Raw genomic sequence first — 20,788 nt, 5'->3', positions numbered from 1 at the left:
ACTCATTTAGGTGATAATTTAATGATGCAACTAATTATGTACAAAAAATGTGCAGCTGCATTTACCTCAAGAATTTCCATGAATGTTGCACATTTGTTTAATAGTCAAGGTGGCATTTAGTGCATATGTTTTCAAACAGAAATAAAAGTTGCGCTCCCTTATTTCAATATTTTTTTTAATCTTTCAATCAAGAGAAAAGAGGAAAATAATGGTAAATGTAAGTGATGAAAGAGTCACAGAGTTTTTACCAGCTGGAGTACTGCCCAGAACTCCTATGTGGGAAATCTATTCTATTCCCAAACGGGACCAATTCTATACCACAAAACCAAGACATAAACAAGAACGGTACCACTGTTTACAGAAATGTGGAAGTTGCGCAGATGTCAGATATGTGACTAAAATAAGTGTAAGCCAGAGCGTTCCAAAACATGTTCTGCTTTTGTAAAAGTGTTTTTTGCAACTCTGCAGTGGAAGGCATGGGATCACCAAAGAGCACTTGGGTTTGCAATGCATCACAATATCAAATGTTTCAATCGCATATTTTTTTTTACAGAAGGAAATAAAAAAGATAAGACAGTAAAATGTAGAATTCTGCATCATTAATAGCAACATAATTAGCTTTAATATATATATGTAACTGCGCTTTCTCAGTTCTTTGCAAATTAAAGCTTTTATGTGATACAGAAACTTTAACGCCACTTCCTTGCTGTAGACAGTGCCCCTTGTTTGTCCTGTCGACTAAGCATTCCACAGAGGTCAGGTCAGAGAGATAAAAAGACTGTTAATGAAGCTCTATCTGATTTAACACGAGTCGAGATGTGAGCGTTCACTAGAATGACTTAATATTGAAATTAAGTCCGCAACTAAGCTGGTTGAAAAAATGTTTACAGTCACTCATAATTTGGATAGAAAGCATTGACGGATGCTTTTCACAAGCTAATTTTAACGATAAAGTAATTTTGTGTAAGTCGTTTTCACAGGAGAGATGCATAAACATGATATTTCCATTACTCGTTCAATTTCTCATATATTTTAAGCAATATGTAAAGAGTGAAAATGTGTGCAAAGACTCTTTACTGGGCTCTTAACAACTCAGATATCTTCTGGAGACAGGTAGATCCCTTTTGTAAATCTGTAAAGTAACATCATGGAGTTGTACCTGCCTGCAAAAAGTTCATTAGACCCAAACGGTAACCTTAGAACTTGCCCCAACCAAAAAGGGCAACCTGATTGTTGTGTTTTTTTATAAGGTTACAATTCTGGATTGGTGCCTTGAACAAGGACAGGGCGAAATTAGAACCTGTTCCCTAAGACTCAAGCATCTATGGTGTACTTATCAAGACAAGTAAACAAGAAAACTGATCAGATACATTCAATTTTTTTAAAAATACAATACTGTTCAAAAGTTTGATTGTTTTTAGAAGAAGTCTCTTATGCTGACCAAATCTTCATTTATTTGATAAAAAAGTGAAATATTTTTACAATTTAAAATGACTGTTTTCTATCTTGATACATTTTAAAATGCAATTTATTCCTGCAATGGAAAGCTGAATTTTCAGCAGCCATTACTCCAGTCTTCAGTGTCACATGATCCTTCATTCTAACATGCTGATTTGGTGCTCAAGTTGCATTTATTATTATCGATGTTTAAGAATAGAAAAAAAGAAAAACAATAAAATAGAAAGTTCAAAAGAACAGCTGAATAAAAGTATTAATTTCTTTAAAAACAATAACACGAGCACACACACACACTATATACATATGTATAATACAAATATATATATATATATATATATATATATATATATATATATATATATATATATATATATATATATATTTAAATATATAATATGGAAGCAATTTTCTATTTGTTTATTTTAATAGTATAACATTTACTGTAATGTTCTAAGTAAATATAATGGTACTTGTCTTGCAGTAATATAGTAAATAAAAGATTTTAAAAAGATACATGGGAAACAGTCAGTCGTATCACAACATAGCACGTCCAAGTGTTGAAATGCCGAGATATCTTCAGGATTCATTCAGTCTTCAGGCTCTTTGTACATATCAATAATCAGTGAACAGGATATAAGCTACTTAATCCTGCCTAGAGCCCCCCACCCTCAGTGACTTACGGTCCGTGCACTCAGTGACCTGAGCGCATATGCTCGACGAGAGCTGTGCCCAGATTGACCAAATCTGAGGTTTCTGTAAGGCTCAGACTCAAGTCTGAAGCCATGTGATTTGCAGGAAGGGGAAGGAGACCCCCTCCCACAATCACTCTCTCCCCCACCCACCCAAACCTGCCCCTGAGTGGCCCCTGCCAGGCTCTGTTTCCAGGAAAGGGGCCTAGTGGACAGGCGCAGGGGCCTGCGTCAGGGAGAGCCTGGCTCATTGAGAAAAACAAAAACAGAGAGGGGAGGTGGGAAGACTCTCCCTCCTTACATAACAGTCTCTAGCAGTGAAAAAAAGGCTCTCTCTACCACCACCGTACTTGAAACCCGTCTGTCTGCTCTTTACACAATGCCACACCCTATAGTAGGGCTCTGCTAAAACTTCATTATTTGGGACGGTTTTATTTGTTGGACAGAAAAAAGACTCCTTTTAATAATTTAAAGATTGCCAGTTGGTTGCTCATGATGCTCATTAGATGCATTGAGCGTGGAAATGTGGAAATGACATGCATGTGTAATGCTTGCAAAAATGGTTGCTGATGTGCATGAATTTTAAGATGACAGCGAATAATAGTATGAGGTAAATCGGATTTTGCAATAGATAAGTGTAAAGAACATGTAATAATATTTATTAAGGTCATAGAGTTTGGAGGCACATATGATGCTCATACCAACAGTCTATTAATTTTTACACTTTTCTGCCTCCTTGTGGTTATACTACAAACTTCAGGAAGTGAAAAATAATATTTATTGTGAAGATTCTAATCAGCGTTTATAATTAGTCAATTAAACAATTTTAGTAAAAGGGCTTTTAGTGAAATCATCTTGCAAATGAGGAACATGGCAAGCAATTTATCATAATAGTCAGAGGTATTCACAGTACACAGTAGTGTCAAGTTAGAAAAGTGCAGAAGTGAAATTCAAAAGGTATAGAACATTCATATTTAATTTATTAACCGACTCTAAAAATGTTGTCCATCTCTGAACAGGATGTGATCTGCTTTGCTTCTTTCCAAACAGGAAATGAACCAGATAAAAATGTCAACAAGAATCGTTCCGCAAACTAAGAAAATAGTCATTGTCAAATTAATGAGTCAGTGAGAATATATAATGAGTGTAGATGATTCTGATATAAAAATGCAACTATTTATTCTATTTGCCAACACCAGTAGTGCAGGCCAGAAAAATAGCAGACAACACGGTCAGGATTTTATTAAATTAAAACTCAAAGTATCTATCAAAAACATAATTGAGTGAAAGTAGATGTTTTTTACATTTTATTGTACTTACAAAAATTAAAAATGAATCATAGTTGTGCCCAATTACAATTTCATATTGAAATGAATTTCACTGAATGTAAATCGAGAAGAAATTCCGAGGAGATTTGACATTTCCTCAGTTAAAAATAGAGGATATTTACATTTTATAAAATGGTTAGTTCCTGTCCTTGATTCTGATTGGTCAATATCTGTGTTTTATTCGCGATAAAACACGGCTATGACCGCTTCACCCAACGGTTCTGTGTATCACTACACAACACCCTTAGCAACATAAACTCTATGATGTTGTTCATTGAAGCTTACTGTATTATGTAGAAGAGTATTGAGAAAAAGATCGAGTAAACGATTACCTGCATTCAGATTTAGCATTTTCCTTCAGGTCAGTCCTATGTTCATAATTAAAAAAAACTGTTTAACTGTCCGACGTATTATCTTGTCCTTTTAACAGTTAAAGGGTTTTCCCGTGACTGACAGCGCTAGTCAAAGCATTTGTCAGTTGCGTCTTGTTCCGTGTTCACAACAATTCAGTCTTTTCAATATAAAAGTCTTTGCTACTGACTGACACACTCATAAAGACAGTCTTTGCCGCCATCTAATGGCGTAACCAGTGTTAATTTCGTTGACGAATAATTTTCGTCATAATTTTCGTCAACGACATTTTTTCACGGACGAAAACGAGACGATGACTAAATAAAAATGCGTTTTGAATGACTAAAACTATGACTAAAATCTACTCTAATTTTCGTCAACGAATAAAAACGAGACGAAAATGAAAGAGAGGGACGATTTGGGAAGATATCCAGTCAGGACTGCTGTCCTGTGTGGAAGATGCGCACATATGAATTGTAATGTGCTGATCTAACCGCGGGAAACGCGGCGCTGTTGCGCGCTCTACAGGCTCGTGCAGCAGCACATCTGACTGCTGCGCAATTAATGAATGGCGCACATTTATGCCAAGCGATTGCTTATAAGCTAATGTTGATGAATTATGACAATGTTTACTACACGATGTTTATATGGTAGCAAGTTTTAGACGGTTTAAAGAATGCATATTTATCTCCCTCATGAGCAGCCTGCAACAGTGCAGACTGCAGACATTTCAGAATAAGAGTCACGGTGTATTTCGGGATGGTTTATAATTATTATTTTTTTCCTGGTCATTATTGTTATTTTGTTTAAACAATAAACTGTATTTAATTTAATTTCTGTTTAATTCATAGTAAACTACTGTATCTTCTGTCACAGGAAGGAAAGACTAAGAACATTATTTGACACATTATTCAATATATTTTACAAGTATAAGGGTTATTATTGTTAACTAAACCTAAAACCAAAGAAATCTTAATTACTTGAAATAAACATTAACTGAAATAAAAGATAAGTATATAAAAATGTAAACTTATAAAAATGTAAACTTAATAGTTTCTAAGCTTTAGCTTAACCTGAGGTATTAAAATAAACAAAAAATAAAAAGTTATAGACATTTAAAAGCAAAAACTAAAATACATAAAAGACATGCATGATATTAAGAAATCATGAATAATGTTAAAATAACAAAGATAATTTTCATTTCATTTCACAAAAAATTACTAAAACTTTTAACTAAAATTACAATGAAAGCAGGAAAAACTAAAAATCAAATCTCAAAATTTTTTTAAATGAAATCTATAATAGTAGCCTACCTCAATGATAAGTGTGTCAATCCCTGAAAAGTACTGAATTTTGCTCTTTCACGTGCTTTTGCACTTGAACGGTCAAAAACCGTCCGCTTTGGTGAGCAAAGTACAGTTGGGTGAACATAAACAGTTTGGGGAATATCAGATGTACCTATATCAGTGTATTGGATCTGTGGAAGCATTTTATTGGAAATGCTTAATGCTTACAATTTAACTAAATTAGATTTTAGTCGACTAATTCTACTGTAGATTTAGTCGACTAAAATCTTATGATATTTAGTCGACTAAAACTAGACTAAAACTAAAACAATTTCCAATGACTAAAATATGACTAAAACTAAATGGCATTTTAGTCAAAAGACTATGACTAAAACTAAATCAAAATTTGCTGTCAAAATTAACACTGGGCGTAACAATGTAACTTCTGTTGCTGTTAATGGTCAGGGGCTATTTTTTTCTGGCGGAAGGAAGGCTTTAGTTAAATTTCATTTCATGAAAGTTGCATTAATACATATTTTTGGCTTTAATATTTATATTGTGTGGTAACCGTTTTATAAAAGCAATATGGTACTCGAGGCTGGTGCTGTATCGTGAATAAGTCACGGCTGAAGGGCGTTGTTAGGCACGGCGCGAAGCGACTTATTCAAGATACAGCACAGCCTCTCATTCATACCTTATTGCTTACATAATCTCTATACTTATCAATATGTAATTGGAATGTCTAAATAATATGTTACAGTGTAAAAAGTATACCCCCCCCCCCCCCCCCAAGAAATTGAGTAAAGATAAGCAATTAAAGTTTATTATTTCTAAAATAATACTTATAATATACAGTGAACTACAATTACTTACTGTACTTCACACCGCTTCACACCCCTGCATCCAAAACAAACTTATGCTAGGCTTTAAAACAGCTAGGGTAAAATCAGATTATCACAGTAATTCTTAAAATAGACCTATTGTATGGAGTGTATTCATTCTAAAACTCTTGGCTATTTTCTATTAAGTAGATTTGTAAGGAAAAAAAGAAGTGAAGAAATAGCAATAGCCTTCTAGCAATTAAAACTGAGATTCTAATGGATGCATAATGACATGCACAGATTAGAGTAGCTTTCATTTATTTTTTATAATAAACAATTCAGCCTGACCGTTACCTATTTAAGTATTACCAGTGTTTACATTTCACAGCATAACCTTTAAGTAATTTGAATGGTAATGTAATTTCATGCATTGATTATGAATACTGTATAGCATAAATACAGATTAACAGTATGAAAATATATTATTTCAATATAATGCAACACAATGCATTTAAAAGCTTCACAACATACTTTTTACTTTAAGCAAGTCAATTGAACTTCCACACAATGAATGTAATATATGATCAGTCATTGTGTACAAAGATGATTAACACATTAGCAGCTGTTTTTTAACATCCAGAAAAACACATAATGGGTGTTGATAACATAAAATAAAAACTAGAGCTTAAATTTATACACAGAACCTATTTTTTAAGGCAAATGTGTATTTTAATAAAACTTTATTCTCAAATCCAGAAAATACATGGTCCTTCCATTTTATAATTTAAAAAGGGTAAATTATAGTTCCTAATAATCAAATTTCCCTGAAAGCATGTACTTTATGTTCAACTTAAATAACTTTGAATTACTTTTAACAAACTCTCAAACAGGTATCAATGGGGAAACATCAATGTCAACAGGGAATAAGCCGCTCTATTATACTGACTATATTTAACTGAATGAGATTGCTGAGGTAATAGGGTAAATTAAATTTTTAAAAGTAATAAAATAATATTCAGGCTATATACAATTATGACTTCAACACCTGTGAATAATGGGGTTCTTAAAAATGTAAATAAGCCTTTATATTGACAGATTCATTATCCTATACACTTTCAATAAATATGATTTCTTTATTAGACTTTTTAACTGCTTTGAATTTATGGTTTTCAAATAGAAGTGCTATTACAGTTTTAACGAAATTACCACCCAACTCATTTTGCTGGCTTGTCATCTTTGGAAATAACACATTATAGCTAAGGAAGCTCAAACCCTGTCAAAAGCAACCCACCCAAAATGGGAATATATTATGGCACTCAAATTAACTACATTATTTACATTAATCTATTTTTTTTTTAAATCAATGGAAATTGAAAAAACTCTTTCCCCTCACCAATTCCTCATATACAGACATTTCACGTAATTATCAACACTCAGAAACTTAATGAAAGTGACAGTGTCTAACATGAATTATATAGGAATTTATAGGGCTCATATGGAAATCACATCTATGACATTATGAAGGCAGAGTCCACGTAATGCATCATACCTGCACATTGTAAAATTAGAGAAGGTTTTGTAGCTTGCATGTATGTACAGTTATGTCCAAAAGCACTTGTTGATCCCAATCTGGGAAGCAAGCAAGGACCAACATCATCCTTGCGACACTCTAGGGATATATACATGCTATTCTTATTCATTAAGACTTGAGGAGACTGTCTTAGAACTCCTCATGTACGTTACGGGCATAGTCCATGAGTTTGCTGCCAGTGAAGTACTCGCTGTATTTAAGGATCTCCTCTAGTTCCAGGTTGTGGTTTTGGTTCTCGTCTGCCACAGCAATCATCTGCTTGGCTTCATTCAGGGCATTGTACTCATTCATAGGGTCCATGTATTCCTGTGGGATATCAGCAGATATACATTAAAATGAGTCGCTAAGAAAATGTGTTCTTATCCGTTAACGACACTAATAAAACAGGACCAACCTCCAACTCTTCCATGGTTACAATCGTATCATGGTTAGAGTCAATGACTTCTTCAAACTCCTTCTTCCTTTCACGAACCCAGTCGTCATCGATGTCTTGGGCCTGCTGATTCTCCACAGTTCCCATGGGGAGAGAGATAAATTCGGCAAGAGTCAACTTTCCATCTCCATCTTGATCTGTTTAGGAATTTAAAACATAACGGGTTCACTTAAGTCAAGTCCCCTTTATTTATATAGCGCTTTTATACAATACAGATATGCAAACTTTTATACTATAACTGAATGCAAACTTGGGAAATATGCAAATATGAGAAATTTAATTTCTGCTGTAAAGCAGCTCTAAAAAAAAAAGAGTGTCATTCTGCTTGAGTTAGTTCAATGTTGATTATATTCAGTTTCGATTAGTGTCGGGGAAAGATACTTTTAAAAGTAATGCATTACAAATATTGTGTTACTCCCTAAAAAGTAACTAATTGAGTTACTTAGGTACTTTTTTATGGAAAGTAATGTGTTACATTATTATTTTGATTTTTTTTTCTTTTTTCCCTAGGCTGGGCTTGGTTGTTTTTGTTTTTTTAGAGAGTTAGTTCATCCAAAAATGAAATTTCTGTCATTAACATCGACTATTTTAACCATGTTTTTAACTACTTTTCTGGACGTCAAAAGGTGCAATGACGTTGCTGCCTATGTGTGGTTCAGATACCCACGGATTTCATCAAAAATATCTTAATTTATGTTCCAAAGATGAAGGAAGGTCTTACGGGTGTGGAACGACATGGTGAATTTTCATTTTTGGGTGAACTCTAAGTTCTGTTTTTGGAAAATGTAAAGGCCCTTTCACACAAAAAGTGAAATGACTCAGGAGAAGAACGTTCAACACTCTTACTTGAGCAAAAACAAAAACAAATGTGATGTTTAATTAACTAAAGTCATTTTTGCTTATTAATATGGTTGAACTGGATCATCGAAAGTCAAAAGCAAAGACATTGGATAATAAAGTGAGATTAAATATTGTGTATTATTTAACATTTTAATTGTTGCAGGTTTGCATTTTACTGTTTTTATTTTTTTTTTAAGAATACTGAATCTGTTTTAGTGCAAGTCAGATGAGTAACTGCATGCTCACATTTAGTCTAGTACTACAATAACCATCATGTTTACACACCGCACACAACACCTGTGCCCCTACACCTGTGATTTCTCTCAACATGGGGACAGGAGAGGTGTCAGTCAATACATGGGAAAACAAAGTAACTTGCATTACTTATTTGAAAAAGTAACTCCGATATTTTGTTGTATATTTAAAAGTAATGCGTTACTGTACTTGTTACTGATTACGTGTTCCCCCAACGCTGTTGCAAAATGCATCAATTATGAAACAAATTCAATTTAATTTAAATATAAAGCAGCTTTACAAAAGACAATAAGAATCACAAGAAATGCGTGGCCTTTCTTAGGTATGAATTTATGCTTACCAAGATCTCGGACAATCTCTTTGACCATGTATCTGAGCATGCCTTTGCTGTGTTCTGGGTGCAGGAACGAGAGGAACTCCTCTTCATTCAGCAGCTGGTCAGCTGGAGGGTTATCTGCCTGGAACCAGCGATCCTTCAAGCTCTCCAAAACCTCCTGAGCTGTGGTGAGGCCATGTTTTATTTATAACATTAGAAATGGCTTTATTATGAGTACTATACCATACCAGACAAATACATCTTCTACATTACAACTTACTTTCTTCATCCACTTTCAGTTCTTCATTGTTTTTGATCTTCTCAGCCACTTCTTTTTCATTGAACCCCTTGCTGGCTAAAAATTTCACACGGTATTCATCCCAAGTTACATGTCCTGAGAGAGCACAAATTGAGCAGATTCAAGTAAAATTTCTTTTTTCCTTCACCAAAAGCAGTCAAGACTAGATATGCGTTATCAAAACATCATGCTGGAAATCAAAAACTATGTATGCTTATCATATAATTTCAATATGGCACAGGACTAAATAACAATATACACCTACCATCCTGATCAGGGTCCACGGCACGAAAACTGAGCTTGTTTTCTCTAACGGCTTCCTGAAAATGTTCTTCTGTCTTCTCCATGATCCAGCGCTGCATTTCTTTAGCACTGACGCTCCTGTCTTTATTAATATCCACCCTAGAAACAGAGAGCAAAGGTTTGAAGATGCAGCAAGAAGTACAATTTTTCAACACTTTTTATCAAAACATCAGCAGAACCAAAACCCCGCCTTACACTTTTGTCTTTTTTGATCATTTTCACTTTCCATTTCACTTGGATGTATGTCACAAACACAATACGGAAACTCTTTAACCATATTGTTCAGGATGACATAATTGCTCACTGTTTAATGGGTTAAGCTACAAATGCCTTTAGAATGACACCCAAGCACATCATGGGAAAATCTCATTGTTTCCACAGCTGTAAACCTACTTGGTGAAGATTTCAATGAGTTTCTTCCTGTTCCTCCTGGGCTCTGAGTCCTCCTCGAACTCCTCCATCTCCTTCCCCAGAAACACCTCCTGATGAAAGTCTTTATTGAGGTGACCGTCCATCTCCATCTTCACGCCGTTCAGATGGTCAGGTGGAAGGATCTCGTTGTCCTCCTTACTGCTGGGGTGTTTGTCTTTTAATGCTGACATATTAGCTGGCCTGGCCTGAACATTCAAAGCCAGCATCACAAACACTGCTAAAGTTGAGGCGCACATGCGGATAATCTGGGATCTTCTCCGGTTAAACATGGTTTCTCTGATAAATGTCACAAACAGCTGTTGAAACACTATAAAAAGAAAAACAAAATTAAAACAGGCTTAAGAAAACATGAACATATTCAATTAAAGTGCAGTTTACAGGTGAAAAAACATCTAAAATCAGACTAAGCTGTTTTTGTTTTAGAAGGATTATGGCCACTTTCTTGGAAAACCAGCTAAACCAGTAACTTAAACCAGATCTGTTCATTTTCAATATGAGATATAATACAAAAACTAGGTCTAGGTCGTGATGAATTGGCAGAATTATAACAATTAATTACGTTCATTATGTAGCCAGTGAACCAGTTAAGTTATATCTGCTACCGGTTTATCAGTTAGTATGAATATGAATCAGCACATATGTTTGACAACACCTGCTGAACGAATAAAGATGCCACTTGTGAATGGAAATACATAACAACCTACCTACTTGTCTGCTTGAAAGGTCCTTTCCAAAGATGAAATTTCAGATGAATGTTTAGAATGGCCTAATGTATTTGAAGCACCGTGAGCGGACTGTTTATGTACAGCTCATCGCGCACTTCCTGTACACGTCGCTTCTCGAGACCAAACGCTGGTCACTGGACTGGTTTATGGCCCTGAAAGAAACGTCCTCCCTTTCTGGACTCAGATAACATACACAAACAGATAGAGGACAAACCGACAACCGCAAGAATTCAGACAGGCGTTCAGGAAAGAAACATTGCTACGTTGTCACTTGTCAGCAATCGCGCATCTTCTTCTTGTGTAACATGAGGTGAGAGGGAAAACGCATATATCGCCATCTACTGCACCAGCTGATAAATGCGTATGAAATATAAACAGTGATGCAATGTTTATCTTTCATATCATTTTTCTTCTCTGTCCATCGGTGATGAAAGCCTTACTGGTTTAGTTTTTGAGAAATGTTATCTCAAACTCACATTAGCTCAGTGGTGTTTTCCAATTGGGGCCTGTTGAATAGTCACAGCAAATATAGAAACTATTATAAACATTAAAAGTCAGTTATCAGATTTTTAACTATCACAACTGGTCAGATGCAGGTGTGTTGATGTCCCACAAAGCTTCTAAAACTTATCAAGCAAGACTTACTTAATCAGGCAGTCTCTTACCAGAAGGACCATGTAGGCCTACATATAGAGTTAGAGGGCCAAAATATTACAGGCATTATAGGATATTGAGAATTAATATGCAATTCCTTGGTCTTTTTGTGTATTAGGGTTCATGATGAATCACATACTGACAGTCCTGGACCTGGTACACAGATCAAATGTTGGCAGACAGATAGCTGAGATACCCTGAGGTTTTTTTTTTTTTTTTTTTTTTTGCTTTTTTCCTGCGTGATAGAGAAGTATCTGTGCACCAGTGCCTGTATCTCTTTGCCCAGAGCAAGATGTAGCATAGATGCAAACTCCTTACCTTTCAGTGAGAACTCACCTTTTTGAGATCAAAATAGGTCACCTGTGGGTTTTGCATAGATCCAATGAGAAAGTACTTGGGAACTTACAAGGGTAAATAATGAACTGATTGTTTCAATAAGTACTGTACAGTGTTTCCTTTACTCTTTACTATGTCTATAATGGGTAATATTTTATGTATTTGAGGTCTGAGATGTGGCAAACAGTATTGTAGTCTAATCAGCCAATATTGTCTTAAATATCCTGCATAGCATTTCGTCATTTATAACATGAGATTTTAACTAAATGTTGACTTTGGTAAAATGTTGCAACAATATGTACATTTTTTTTTTTGCACGAGAACCATCGTACCATCTGTCAGATGAAGAAATTGAGAGGGTCTCTAACATCTAGAAGATGAACAATAGGTAACTTTCTGTCATCTAACTCCCACTGCATATCAACTCAATACAGTTTTGGATGCTGTTATTACATACTATTAACTGGACCAGAACTAATAGTTTTGTCAAAATGCATTTCTGCAGCTTTCTTTCCAACCACCAGAGGGGGGAAGAGCATTATGGCATGTAGGATATCTCTCAGTATGGTTGCAGTGCTGAGAGAACTGTATTGTATTTTAACCACAAAGTAAAAAAATCTACATAATGTAATCATTTTAAGTGTGATCTATTATAACAAGATAATAGGATAATATATTTTGTGCTAATGTGTAATAATGGATTTGTGAATGACATGAATAATTTGTGGTTATATTTTGGAAACACTATGATGATCACTAAAATTACATTCACCTTTAAGGCCATGTTTTACTAGTGCTTTTTGTTGCATATAATGGTAAATATTGTCTGTACTATTGAATATCATCTCAGTGACTATAGATGCAGATGGACATATTTCAAGCTATTATGACTCCATGACAATTATATATATATATATATATATATATATATATATACACTCTAAAAAATGCTGGGTTAAAAACAACCCAAGCTGGGTTGAAAATGGACAAACCCAGCGATTGGGTTGTTTTAACCCAACTGTTGGGTTAAATGTTTGCCCATCCTGCTGGGTAGTTTTATTTAACCCAACTATTGTTTGAAAATGACTATATGGCTGACTTAAAATGAATCTAAAATTAAATTAAAATGTTCATTTATTAAACATATTAATAAATGTTAATTTTCAATATATTTTGGGTTCATTTTAAGTAAGCAATACTCTAATTATTAAACAATAGTTGAGTTAAGTAAAACTACCCAGCAGGTTGGGCAAACATTTAACCCAACAGTTGGGTTAAAACAACCCAATCGCTGGGTTTGTCCATTTTGAACCCAGCTTGGGTTGTTTTTAACCCAGCATTTTTTAGAGTATATATATATATATATATATTGTCATGGAGTCATAATAGCTATGAAATATGCCACTTTAGGCAATGTTCAAACATACAGCAAAAATAATTAGATTTTTTTTTTCTCTCATTCTGTTTTATTCTTTTTGGAAATCAAAAATCAAGAATATATTATAAATACTTTAGGCAATGTTCAAACATGCAGCAAAAAAAAAAAAAAAATATATATATATATATATATATATATATATATATATATATATATATATATATATATATATATATATATATATATATATATATATATATATATATATTCAGCTCTCCTTTAAGGCACTAGAAAGTTGTCTGACCTGCTGACTAGATATCTGTGTGTTTTAAAGCAGTCCTTTAGGACGTCTTTGAATTCTCTGAGACCAAATGTCACATGTACAGAGCTACTGCAAAGTAGGACACTACACACACACACACACACACACACAGATTTACACCTACACACATGAACACGCATTCCCTAGAGTCTGCCTGCCAAAGAGCTCTCCCTCAAGACTTGAGTATTTCATTAGTGAGATAAAACAGGGCTGAGCCCACTGAGGTTGCCAGTTTCACTGATGAGGAAAAGAGAAGCAAGGGAATCAGAAAGAGAGAGAGAGAGAGAGAGAGAAAGAGCAAGAGACAGAGAGGGGGCTGTGATAAACTCTGCTGCGAGCCCTCCTGTAAGCAGAGTGAGAGAGTGTAGGAGCAACAGCATAAGATCTGGAGAGGGTGAAAATACAACTGTGAGCAAGACCTACCACAAAGTCCACACAGATCTTGCACTTTAAGGTGAGTGTGCATGTGTTTTTGTAACCCTGCAGAACTGGGCTGATGCATTTGGGTGCGATTGTCCCATCAAGTGCTTCACTTCTTTGAAGTTCCTCCGAGGGGGACAGATTTTTCCCTGCAAGAAAAAAAGGCAATAGAAGGCCAAAGGCTACGAAAACTGGAGCATTTCCAACTTCCAATTCCCTCAGGACGTTTTTTTTTTCCCACTTAGGCTTCAAGAAGGAACCACATGTGAAGACTGATGGGGCAAGAGCTCAGCATTGCTTACCAGAGAATCGGCTCCACTGCATCACCGCAGAGACTCCACATCCCAGTAGGAGTGAGACGGAGGTAAAGAACCAAAGAGAAAGTGAGAGGGAATCTGAGTAATCTCCATCCACTCCCCCCTCCCTACATTGGGACCTTCTTCAGTTGCCCTCTGGTACCCCCCACGGGGCAGGAAGCGTGAAAAATCTCACTAATGGGTTTATTTGCTGTCAGCTCAGCGACGACCTGTCATTTCCAAGGACTACTCCACACTTGACACATTTCATAGTCGAGTAAGCTCTGCTTTGTTTTTGCCAAAGGAGCTTGAGCCCCTGCCTCATACTGCTGGCTGTTGAGAAGATCAAGACTAGGCTGAGGTATCAGGTGGAGTGGACAAGTCCCTTAATCACTTTGCCTGCCTATTACAGTATTTTGTTCCAGTGAGGTCAAGCGTGTGGGACATCTTGCTGTTTTTTTTTTTTATATATATTTCTCAAAGTCGAGAACTTCCCGCAAAGAGAGAGACTGTGAGAGAGTCTGCTTTCTGACCCAACCACGTTCTCCTGGCTGGTGGGCTGAAGATGCGTTGCTGGCTGCTAGCTGTGGTGACGGCAGTGCTCTGGAGCCAGTGCATCCTTCTAGGGTGGGCCGAGGGCAGGAAGGTGCGTAAGAAGCCGAAGGAACTTGCTCCGCAGCACACCGAAGCATTCAACACCACTCTTTCCAACAGCGAGGAGCTGGATGGCAGCACAAAGGTAGATATCACATGATACTTTCTTTGCTTTCTTATTTTTTAAGCTCTATTCATTTTCCAGTTCTGCACATGGACATCCTTGTTACTCCACATTTTATTGTTGTTTAATGTGAAGTCACTATCAGAAACAAATGTTCAAAAGTTGTCCCTTTAGGCCCCTGAACAGCTTTTTACTGAGGCAGCATCCTCAAAAGTGCACATTTGTACATTGTCTACCCCTAAAAGGTGGTTATTTTTACCTTAAGGGTACATATTAGTATCTTAAAGTACTAATATGCAGTCAACTGTGTACTTAGGAACAAGCCTGACATGGTATGTCATATGGCTATTTATTCTGTTTTTGATTATATAATATAATATAATATTCTGTAATAATTGGCTTTATCTATGTGTCTTCATTTTACTAGCAAACATCTGCAGTATTGAGTCAGTTTGAAGTCTGTGAAAACACACAGACACTGTTACTAGTGTTTTAAATGTCTTTGGGCTCTGTTTTATTGAGAAACTAACCCTAACTGGGTGCCATACAGTAAGTAAAGTCACATGAAAAATTATAGAAGGAAGGCATTTACTTTGGCATCTATATATGAATTTCCAAAAAGACACAGTAAAAATGTGAACATATTGTGTATATACACTACCATTCAAAAGATTGGGATCTTTTGCATTAAATTGATCAAACGAGGCAGTAAACACCTAAAATGTTACAAAATAAATAAATGCTGTTCTTTTGAACTTGAAATATCTTAGGGAAAAAAAATATTAAGCAATACAACTCTTAATTTTTAATAATACTGTAATAAGAATGTTTCTTCAGCATACTAGAATGATTTCTGAAGGATCATGTGACACTGAAGACTGGAGTGGTGATGCTAAAAATTCAGCTTTGACATCAAAGAAATAAATGGCATTTTAAAATATATTAAAATGGAAAACATAATAATACTGATGCTGTTATTATAAAACTGCAATAATGCTGTTTTTTACTGTATTTGTTGATCAAATAAATGCAGCCATGGTGAGCATAAGAGAAAATCTTACCAACCACAATCTGTTGAACAGAAATGTGTATGTAATTATGTATTATATATTATTTATTTATAGTTGGTAGGCTAATGCACAGTTTTCCTGTTTCTCAACACGAGTCCCAGGGAGTGCACAGTGTGACAAAATATATACCTTAAATGCACTTTTAGTTATTTGGATTAAAACATCTGCCAAATGTGAAAATGCATTTTAGCGACCAATCATTCCTCACAGTGTGTCAAAATCACCCTGTAACAGCTAGGCAGAGAAAATACCTCCGAATGATGTGTGTTAAATGCTCTGTTAAATATGTCAGCGCACTCATCAGAAAGCAAAGCCGATGCATTTGGCAGTCACAGTTGTCTCTCATCATACTTTGTATATGCGCCTGAGCAGAAGTCTCTGACTGCATTGCAAACTATTTGAACAAGCTTATAGCAAGCTCATCCAAAGCCCTTGATAGAGATGCTACAATCATTTCTGATTAGTTTGGCACAGACTCAAACATGTATGTTTCTGGAGAGCTAGAGTCCTTGACAGCTCAACAGAGTGAGATTCAGTGTGATAAATGGAGCATTATTGCAGGTGTGTGCCATTTAGGAGTCTAAGAACAGACTCTAATGTGTGAAATGGATGAGTGAGGCTTGAGTTATGGGAAGAATGCACATTCAGAAGGTCTGATGAGAGCATCGATTAGTCCTCTCGGTAGGGGTTCTCCACCAGAGCCCGCCACCAGAACATAAGGAGGGCTTGTTTGTTATTTGAGACTTGTGGTGTCAGTAAGTTACGGATTATGATAACGGTAAGCAGGGACTCATTATCGTTCATTTCTATGTGCATAAACCTTGGAAAATATTATATCGTGCTGTCTGTAGCTGAATTATCGTGCATAAGTGCGTTGACATTTTCTGGCTCCGCCAAGGCCAACGTATTGCTATTCCAACCCTGTATTTGTTTATTGCTCCTATATTGTTTAGATATCAGGGTTTCCATTGGAAAATCAGCTCCTGTCTCAGCCCACCCATAGAGTTGGCATTCTCAAATAACTCCACGCTACCCCTGTGCCAACCACTCTCAACCGCTCACCATAACTACTGTGCTTCAGTGATCTTGTTGACAAGGGTTATTGTCTTATTGAGATTTTACACATCACTGAAGTATGTTGTGACAGTCTGGTTGCATCTTATCCCCATACTACTGTTTGTTTATTTAGGAATTTCCAAAAAGAGACAGTAAAAATGTGTATGTAGGTATATATATATATATATGTGTGTGTGTGTATACTGTTCAAGACATGTGTCAGTAAAGACATTTATAATGTTACAAAAGACTTCCATTTCAATTGATTATTTGAAGTGCATTATATAAAACAATTATTTGAAGTGAAGTCCCCTGTTAAAGAGTCAAGAGTCAACCTCTTGATGCTGTACCTTCAGCGTGTCTCCTTCGCTACCTCCTCCTCCTCACCTTCTTCTTCCTCCCTTCATGGCCCAGCACAGGCAGGCTGCCATGATGTAATTCCTGGGAAGGTTAGGTGGGGAGATATTTAAAGACCCTTGGCAGAGCTCTTTCCCAGCCCATTGATTCTGTCATTCACAGGCCAGGCTGACTCCGCTGTGTCTGGGACATCCGATAGGGGCGGTGCGGCCCCCTGAAAAAAGTGGGGCAGCAGGCCGCATAAGTCCCTCACAAAGCCTCACAGAAAGGGTCCTGAAAGAGGACACCTCGAGAAGGATTAGTCACTCTCCCTCCCATTGCTTACATTCTTTTCATCTTGTCCCATACAATCAGAGAGTAATGACATAATCACTCTAAAACCCAATGTTTTGCCAGATTTGTCACTGCCAGAAAGCGTCAGTCGGGCTGGGGACCAATGCAGGGTGATCATAGAGATAGAGGTATGGGCGGGATTTGTTGGATCCATGTGCTTATTGTCCAACTACTACCAATATATGTCATAGGCCTTGCTGGTAATCTCACTAAAAAAAGTCCAAAAGAGTAGGTCTGCATGGGTAGAAACATATAAATATACATATTTTTTTTATTTATTTATTGCGATCTTCATTTATCACTGCATTCTGTTGAATTACTCACATCACTGTTTTTGTTTGGGCCATGTTGTTAATTTTTTTAAATTTATATTTTTATAGTGTATTAAAACGTTCCCTGTGTTTCCTGCACTGTTTCTCGTTTACATTTATAAATTAATCTAATTGCGAGCTTGTGAATCTGAATCAGATCCATTTGAGAATTGATACCCAGCCCTACAAAAGAGTGAAAGTAAGTTGCCTCTGTTTTGGCTTTATAAATAAGAGGTTGTTTAATATTGAAAATTAATTTAAGGATTAGTTCACTTCAGAATTAAAATTTCCTGATAATTTACTCACCCCCATGTCATCCAAGATGTTCATGTCTTTCTTTCTTCAGTCAAAAAGAAATGAAGGTTTTTGAGGAAAACATTCCAGGATTTTTCTCTATACAGTGGACTTCAACAGGTTCAATGGGTTGAAGGTCCAAATTGCAGTTTCAGTACAGCTTCAAAGGGCTCTACACGATCCCAGACGAGGAATAAGGGTCTTATGTACTTTTTAACCACAAATGTACTTTTTAACCACAACTGCTCACTTTGCACTAGCTCTGTGATGCGCCACACATTACGTAATCACGTTGGACGTTACGTAATTACCATCTCATTTTCTCCTCGTCCGGCATCGTTGTTTTACCTTTTTTTGTAAAGGCCGTTTGACTTTGTCTTTGCACATTCCTTTGTAAACACTTGCTCAGTACTTTCGCCTATGTCACGCGTGACCTTTCCGACGTGATTACATAATGCATAGTGCATCGTGGAGCTAGTGTATGAGCATTTGTTGTTAAAAAGTATATAATTTATTTATTTTAGAAAATGACCAATCGTTTCGCTAGTTAAAGGGATAGTTCACCCAAAAATGAAAATTTGAGGTTTATCTGCTTACCCCCAGCGCATCCAAGATGTAGGTGACTTTGTTTCTTCAGTAGAACACAAATAATGATTTTTAACTCCAACCGTTGCCGTCTGTCAGTCAAATAATGGGAGTGAATGGGAACAATTAATAAGAGACGAAAAAACTTGTTTGTGCGAGAAACCGAACAGCATTTATATCATTTTTTACCTCTAATACACCACTATGTCCAACTGCGTTCAGCACTCGTTTAGTGAGGTCTGATCACGCTCTGACAATGGCAGTGATGTCTCGCGCTTATACTTCAATGAGTGCTAGACATCACTTCCCATGTTAGAGCGCGATCAGACCTCACTAACCGAGTGCTGAACACAGTTGGACATAGTGGTGTTTTAGAGGTAAAAAATGATATAAATACTGTTTGGTTTCTCGCACAAACCGATTGGTTCGTGTCTTAGGACATCAATATGTCGTCACGAGCCGCAGGGTTTAATTTGGATTTGTCTATGCAAGTTTTTTGACTCTTATTTATTGTGTTCCCATTCACTCCCATTATTTGACTGACAGGCGGCAACGGTTGGAGTTAAAAATCATCATTTGTGTTCTACTGAAGAAACGAAGTCACCTACATCTTGGATGCGCTTGGGGTAAGCATTTTTGGGTGAACTATCCCTTTAAGACCCTTATTCCTTGGCTGGGATTGTGTAGAGCCCTTTGAAGCTGCATTGAAACTGCAATTTGGACCTTCAACCCATTGAACCTGTTGAAGTCCACTGTATGGAGAAAAATCCTGGAATGTTTTCCTCAAAATCCTTAATTTCTTTTCAACTGAAGAAAGAAAGACACAAACATCTTGGATGACATGGTGGTGAGTAAATTATCAGGAAATTTTAATTCTGAAGCGAACTGATCCTTTAAATATTGTAATAAAGGTCTGATATTTACTTGACCACTGGGCTTTTGAGGCCATTGGGACATTCACATTAAGACACTGAGTACAGGGAACCGAGCAACACCATGTACAGACATGGGCTACAGATAACTCAAATAAAAAAATCTGCCATAAACTCTTTTAAAGACACATTTTTGCCAGGAACACTTCATATGAACATCTCAAACAGTTTTTTGTTAGCTGACATTAAAATATTATGTATTAAATAGCTATGTATGTGAGATGTAATCATACAATTATCCTATTTTATGTCTTTTGAGTTCAAAATTACACTTGAGCTTTCACAGTCGTAAAACCACTGAAGCTCTTTGCCATTCTGGAGAGTGCAGCATTAAAGGGATAGTTCACCCAAAAATGAAAATTTGATGTTTATCTGCTTACCCCCAGCGCATCCAAGATGTAGGTGACTTTTTTTCTTCAGTAGAAAACAAATGATGACTGCAACCGTTGCCATCTGTCAGTCAAATAATGGGAGTGAATGGGAACTCGATCAATAAGAGTCGAAAAAACTTGCTTAGACAAATCCAAATTAAATCCTGCGGCTCGTGACGACACATTGATGTCCTAAGACACGAAACGATTGGTTTGTGCGATAAACCGA

The 20,788-nt window shown here is 36.3% G+C and overlaps 2 protein-coding genes across 4 annotated transcripts in view; one reads left to right on the top strand and one right to left on the bottom strand.

The window, feature by feature from the left end:
• Positions 1–5,996: 5,996 nt before the first annotated feature.
• Positions 5,997–11,411, bottom strand: sdf4 (stromal cell derived factor 4). Of its 2 annotated transcripts, none has more exons than XM_067371700.1 (7): positions 11,110–11,411; positions 10,363–10,708; positions 9,932–10,068; positions 9,649–9,762; positions 9,393–9,551; positions 7,919–8,094; positions 5,997–7,830 (listed from the first exon to the last, which is right to left on the bottom strand). In XM_067371700.1, coding segments are annotated over exons 1-7 (1,110 nt in total). In that variant the 5' UTR covers positions 11,111–11,411; the 3' UTR covers positions 5,997–7,653. The 2 variants fall into 2 exon arrangements, with proteins under 2 accessions (XP_067227801.1, XP_067227802.1); XM_067371701.1 differs by having other exon boundaries at positions 11,106–11,410.
• Positions 11,412–11,586: 175 nt separating this feature from the next.
• Positions 11,587–20,788, top strand: part of c1qtnf12 (C1q and TNF related 12) — a 37,012-nt gene continuing 27,810 nt past the window's right edge. Inside the window, exons 1-3 of one of the 2 annotated variants that reach the window (XM_067371703.1) lie at positions 11,587–12,504; positions 14,482–14,900; positions 15,016–15,271. In XM_067371703.1, coding sequence (XP_067227804.1) covers positions 15,098–15,271 — 174 coding nt within the window. In that variant the 5' untranslated portion in view covers positions 11,587–12,504; positions 14,482–14,900; positions 15,016–15,097. Of the gene's footprint in view, positions 12,505–14,481; positions 15,272–20,788 lie in introns of both variants that reach the window. The other variant, XM_067371702.1, reaches the window with a different exon arrangement.

This window comes from Chanodichthys erythropterus, chromosome 20 (assembly GCF_024489055.1).
Source record: "Chanodichthys erythropterus isolate Z2021 chromosome 20, ASM2448905v1, whole genome shotgun sequence".
NCBI lineage: Eukaryota > Metazoa > Chordata > Actinopteri > Cypriniformes > Xenocyprididae > Chanodichthys > Chanodichthys erythropterus.
The sequence above is the reverse complement of the archived record's forward strand: the minus strand, read 5'-3'. Positions and strand labels throughout refer to the sequence as shown.

What these genes read in the sequence shown, in the direction of transcription:
- sdf4 (XM_067371700.1), bottom strand. An exon ending in AGAGATTGTCCGAGATCTTG is followed by an intron (nt 8,095 to 9,392) that starts GTAAGCATAAAT and finishes ATTCCTAAACAG; the next exon opens with ATCAAGATGGAGATGGAAAG. An exon ending in TAACCATGGAAGAGTTGGAG is followed by an intron (nt 7,831 to 7,918) that starts GTTGGTCCTGTT and finishes GATATCCCACAG; the next exon opens with GAATACATGGACCCTATGAA.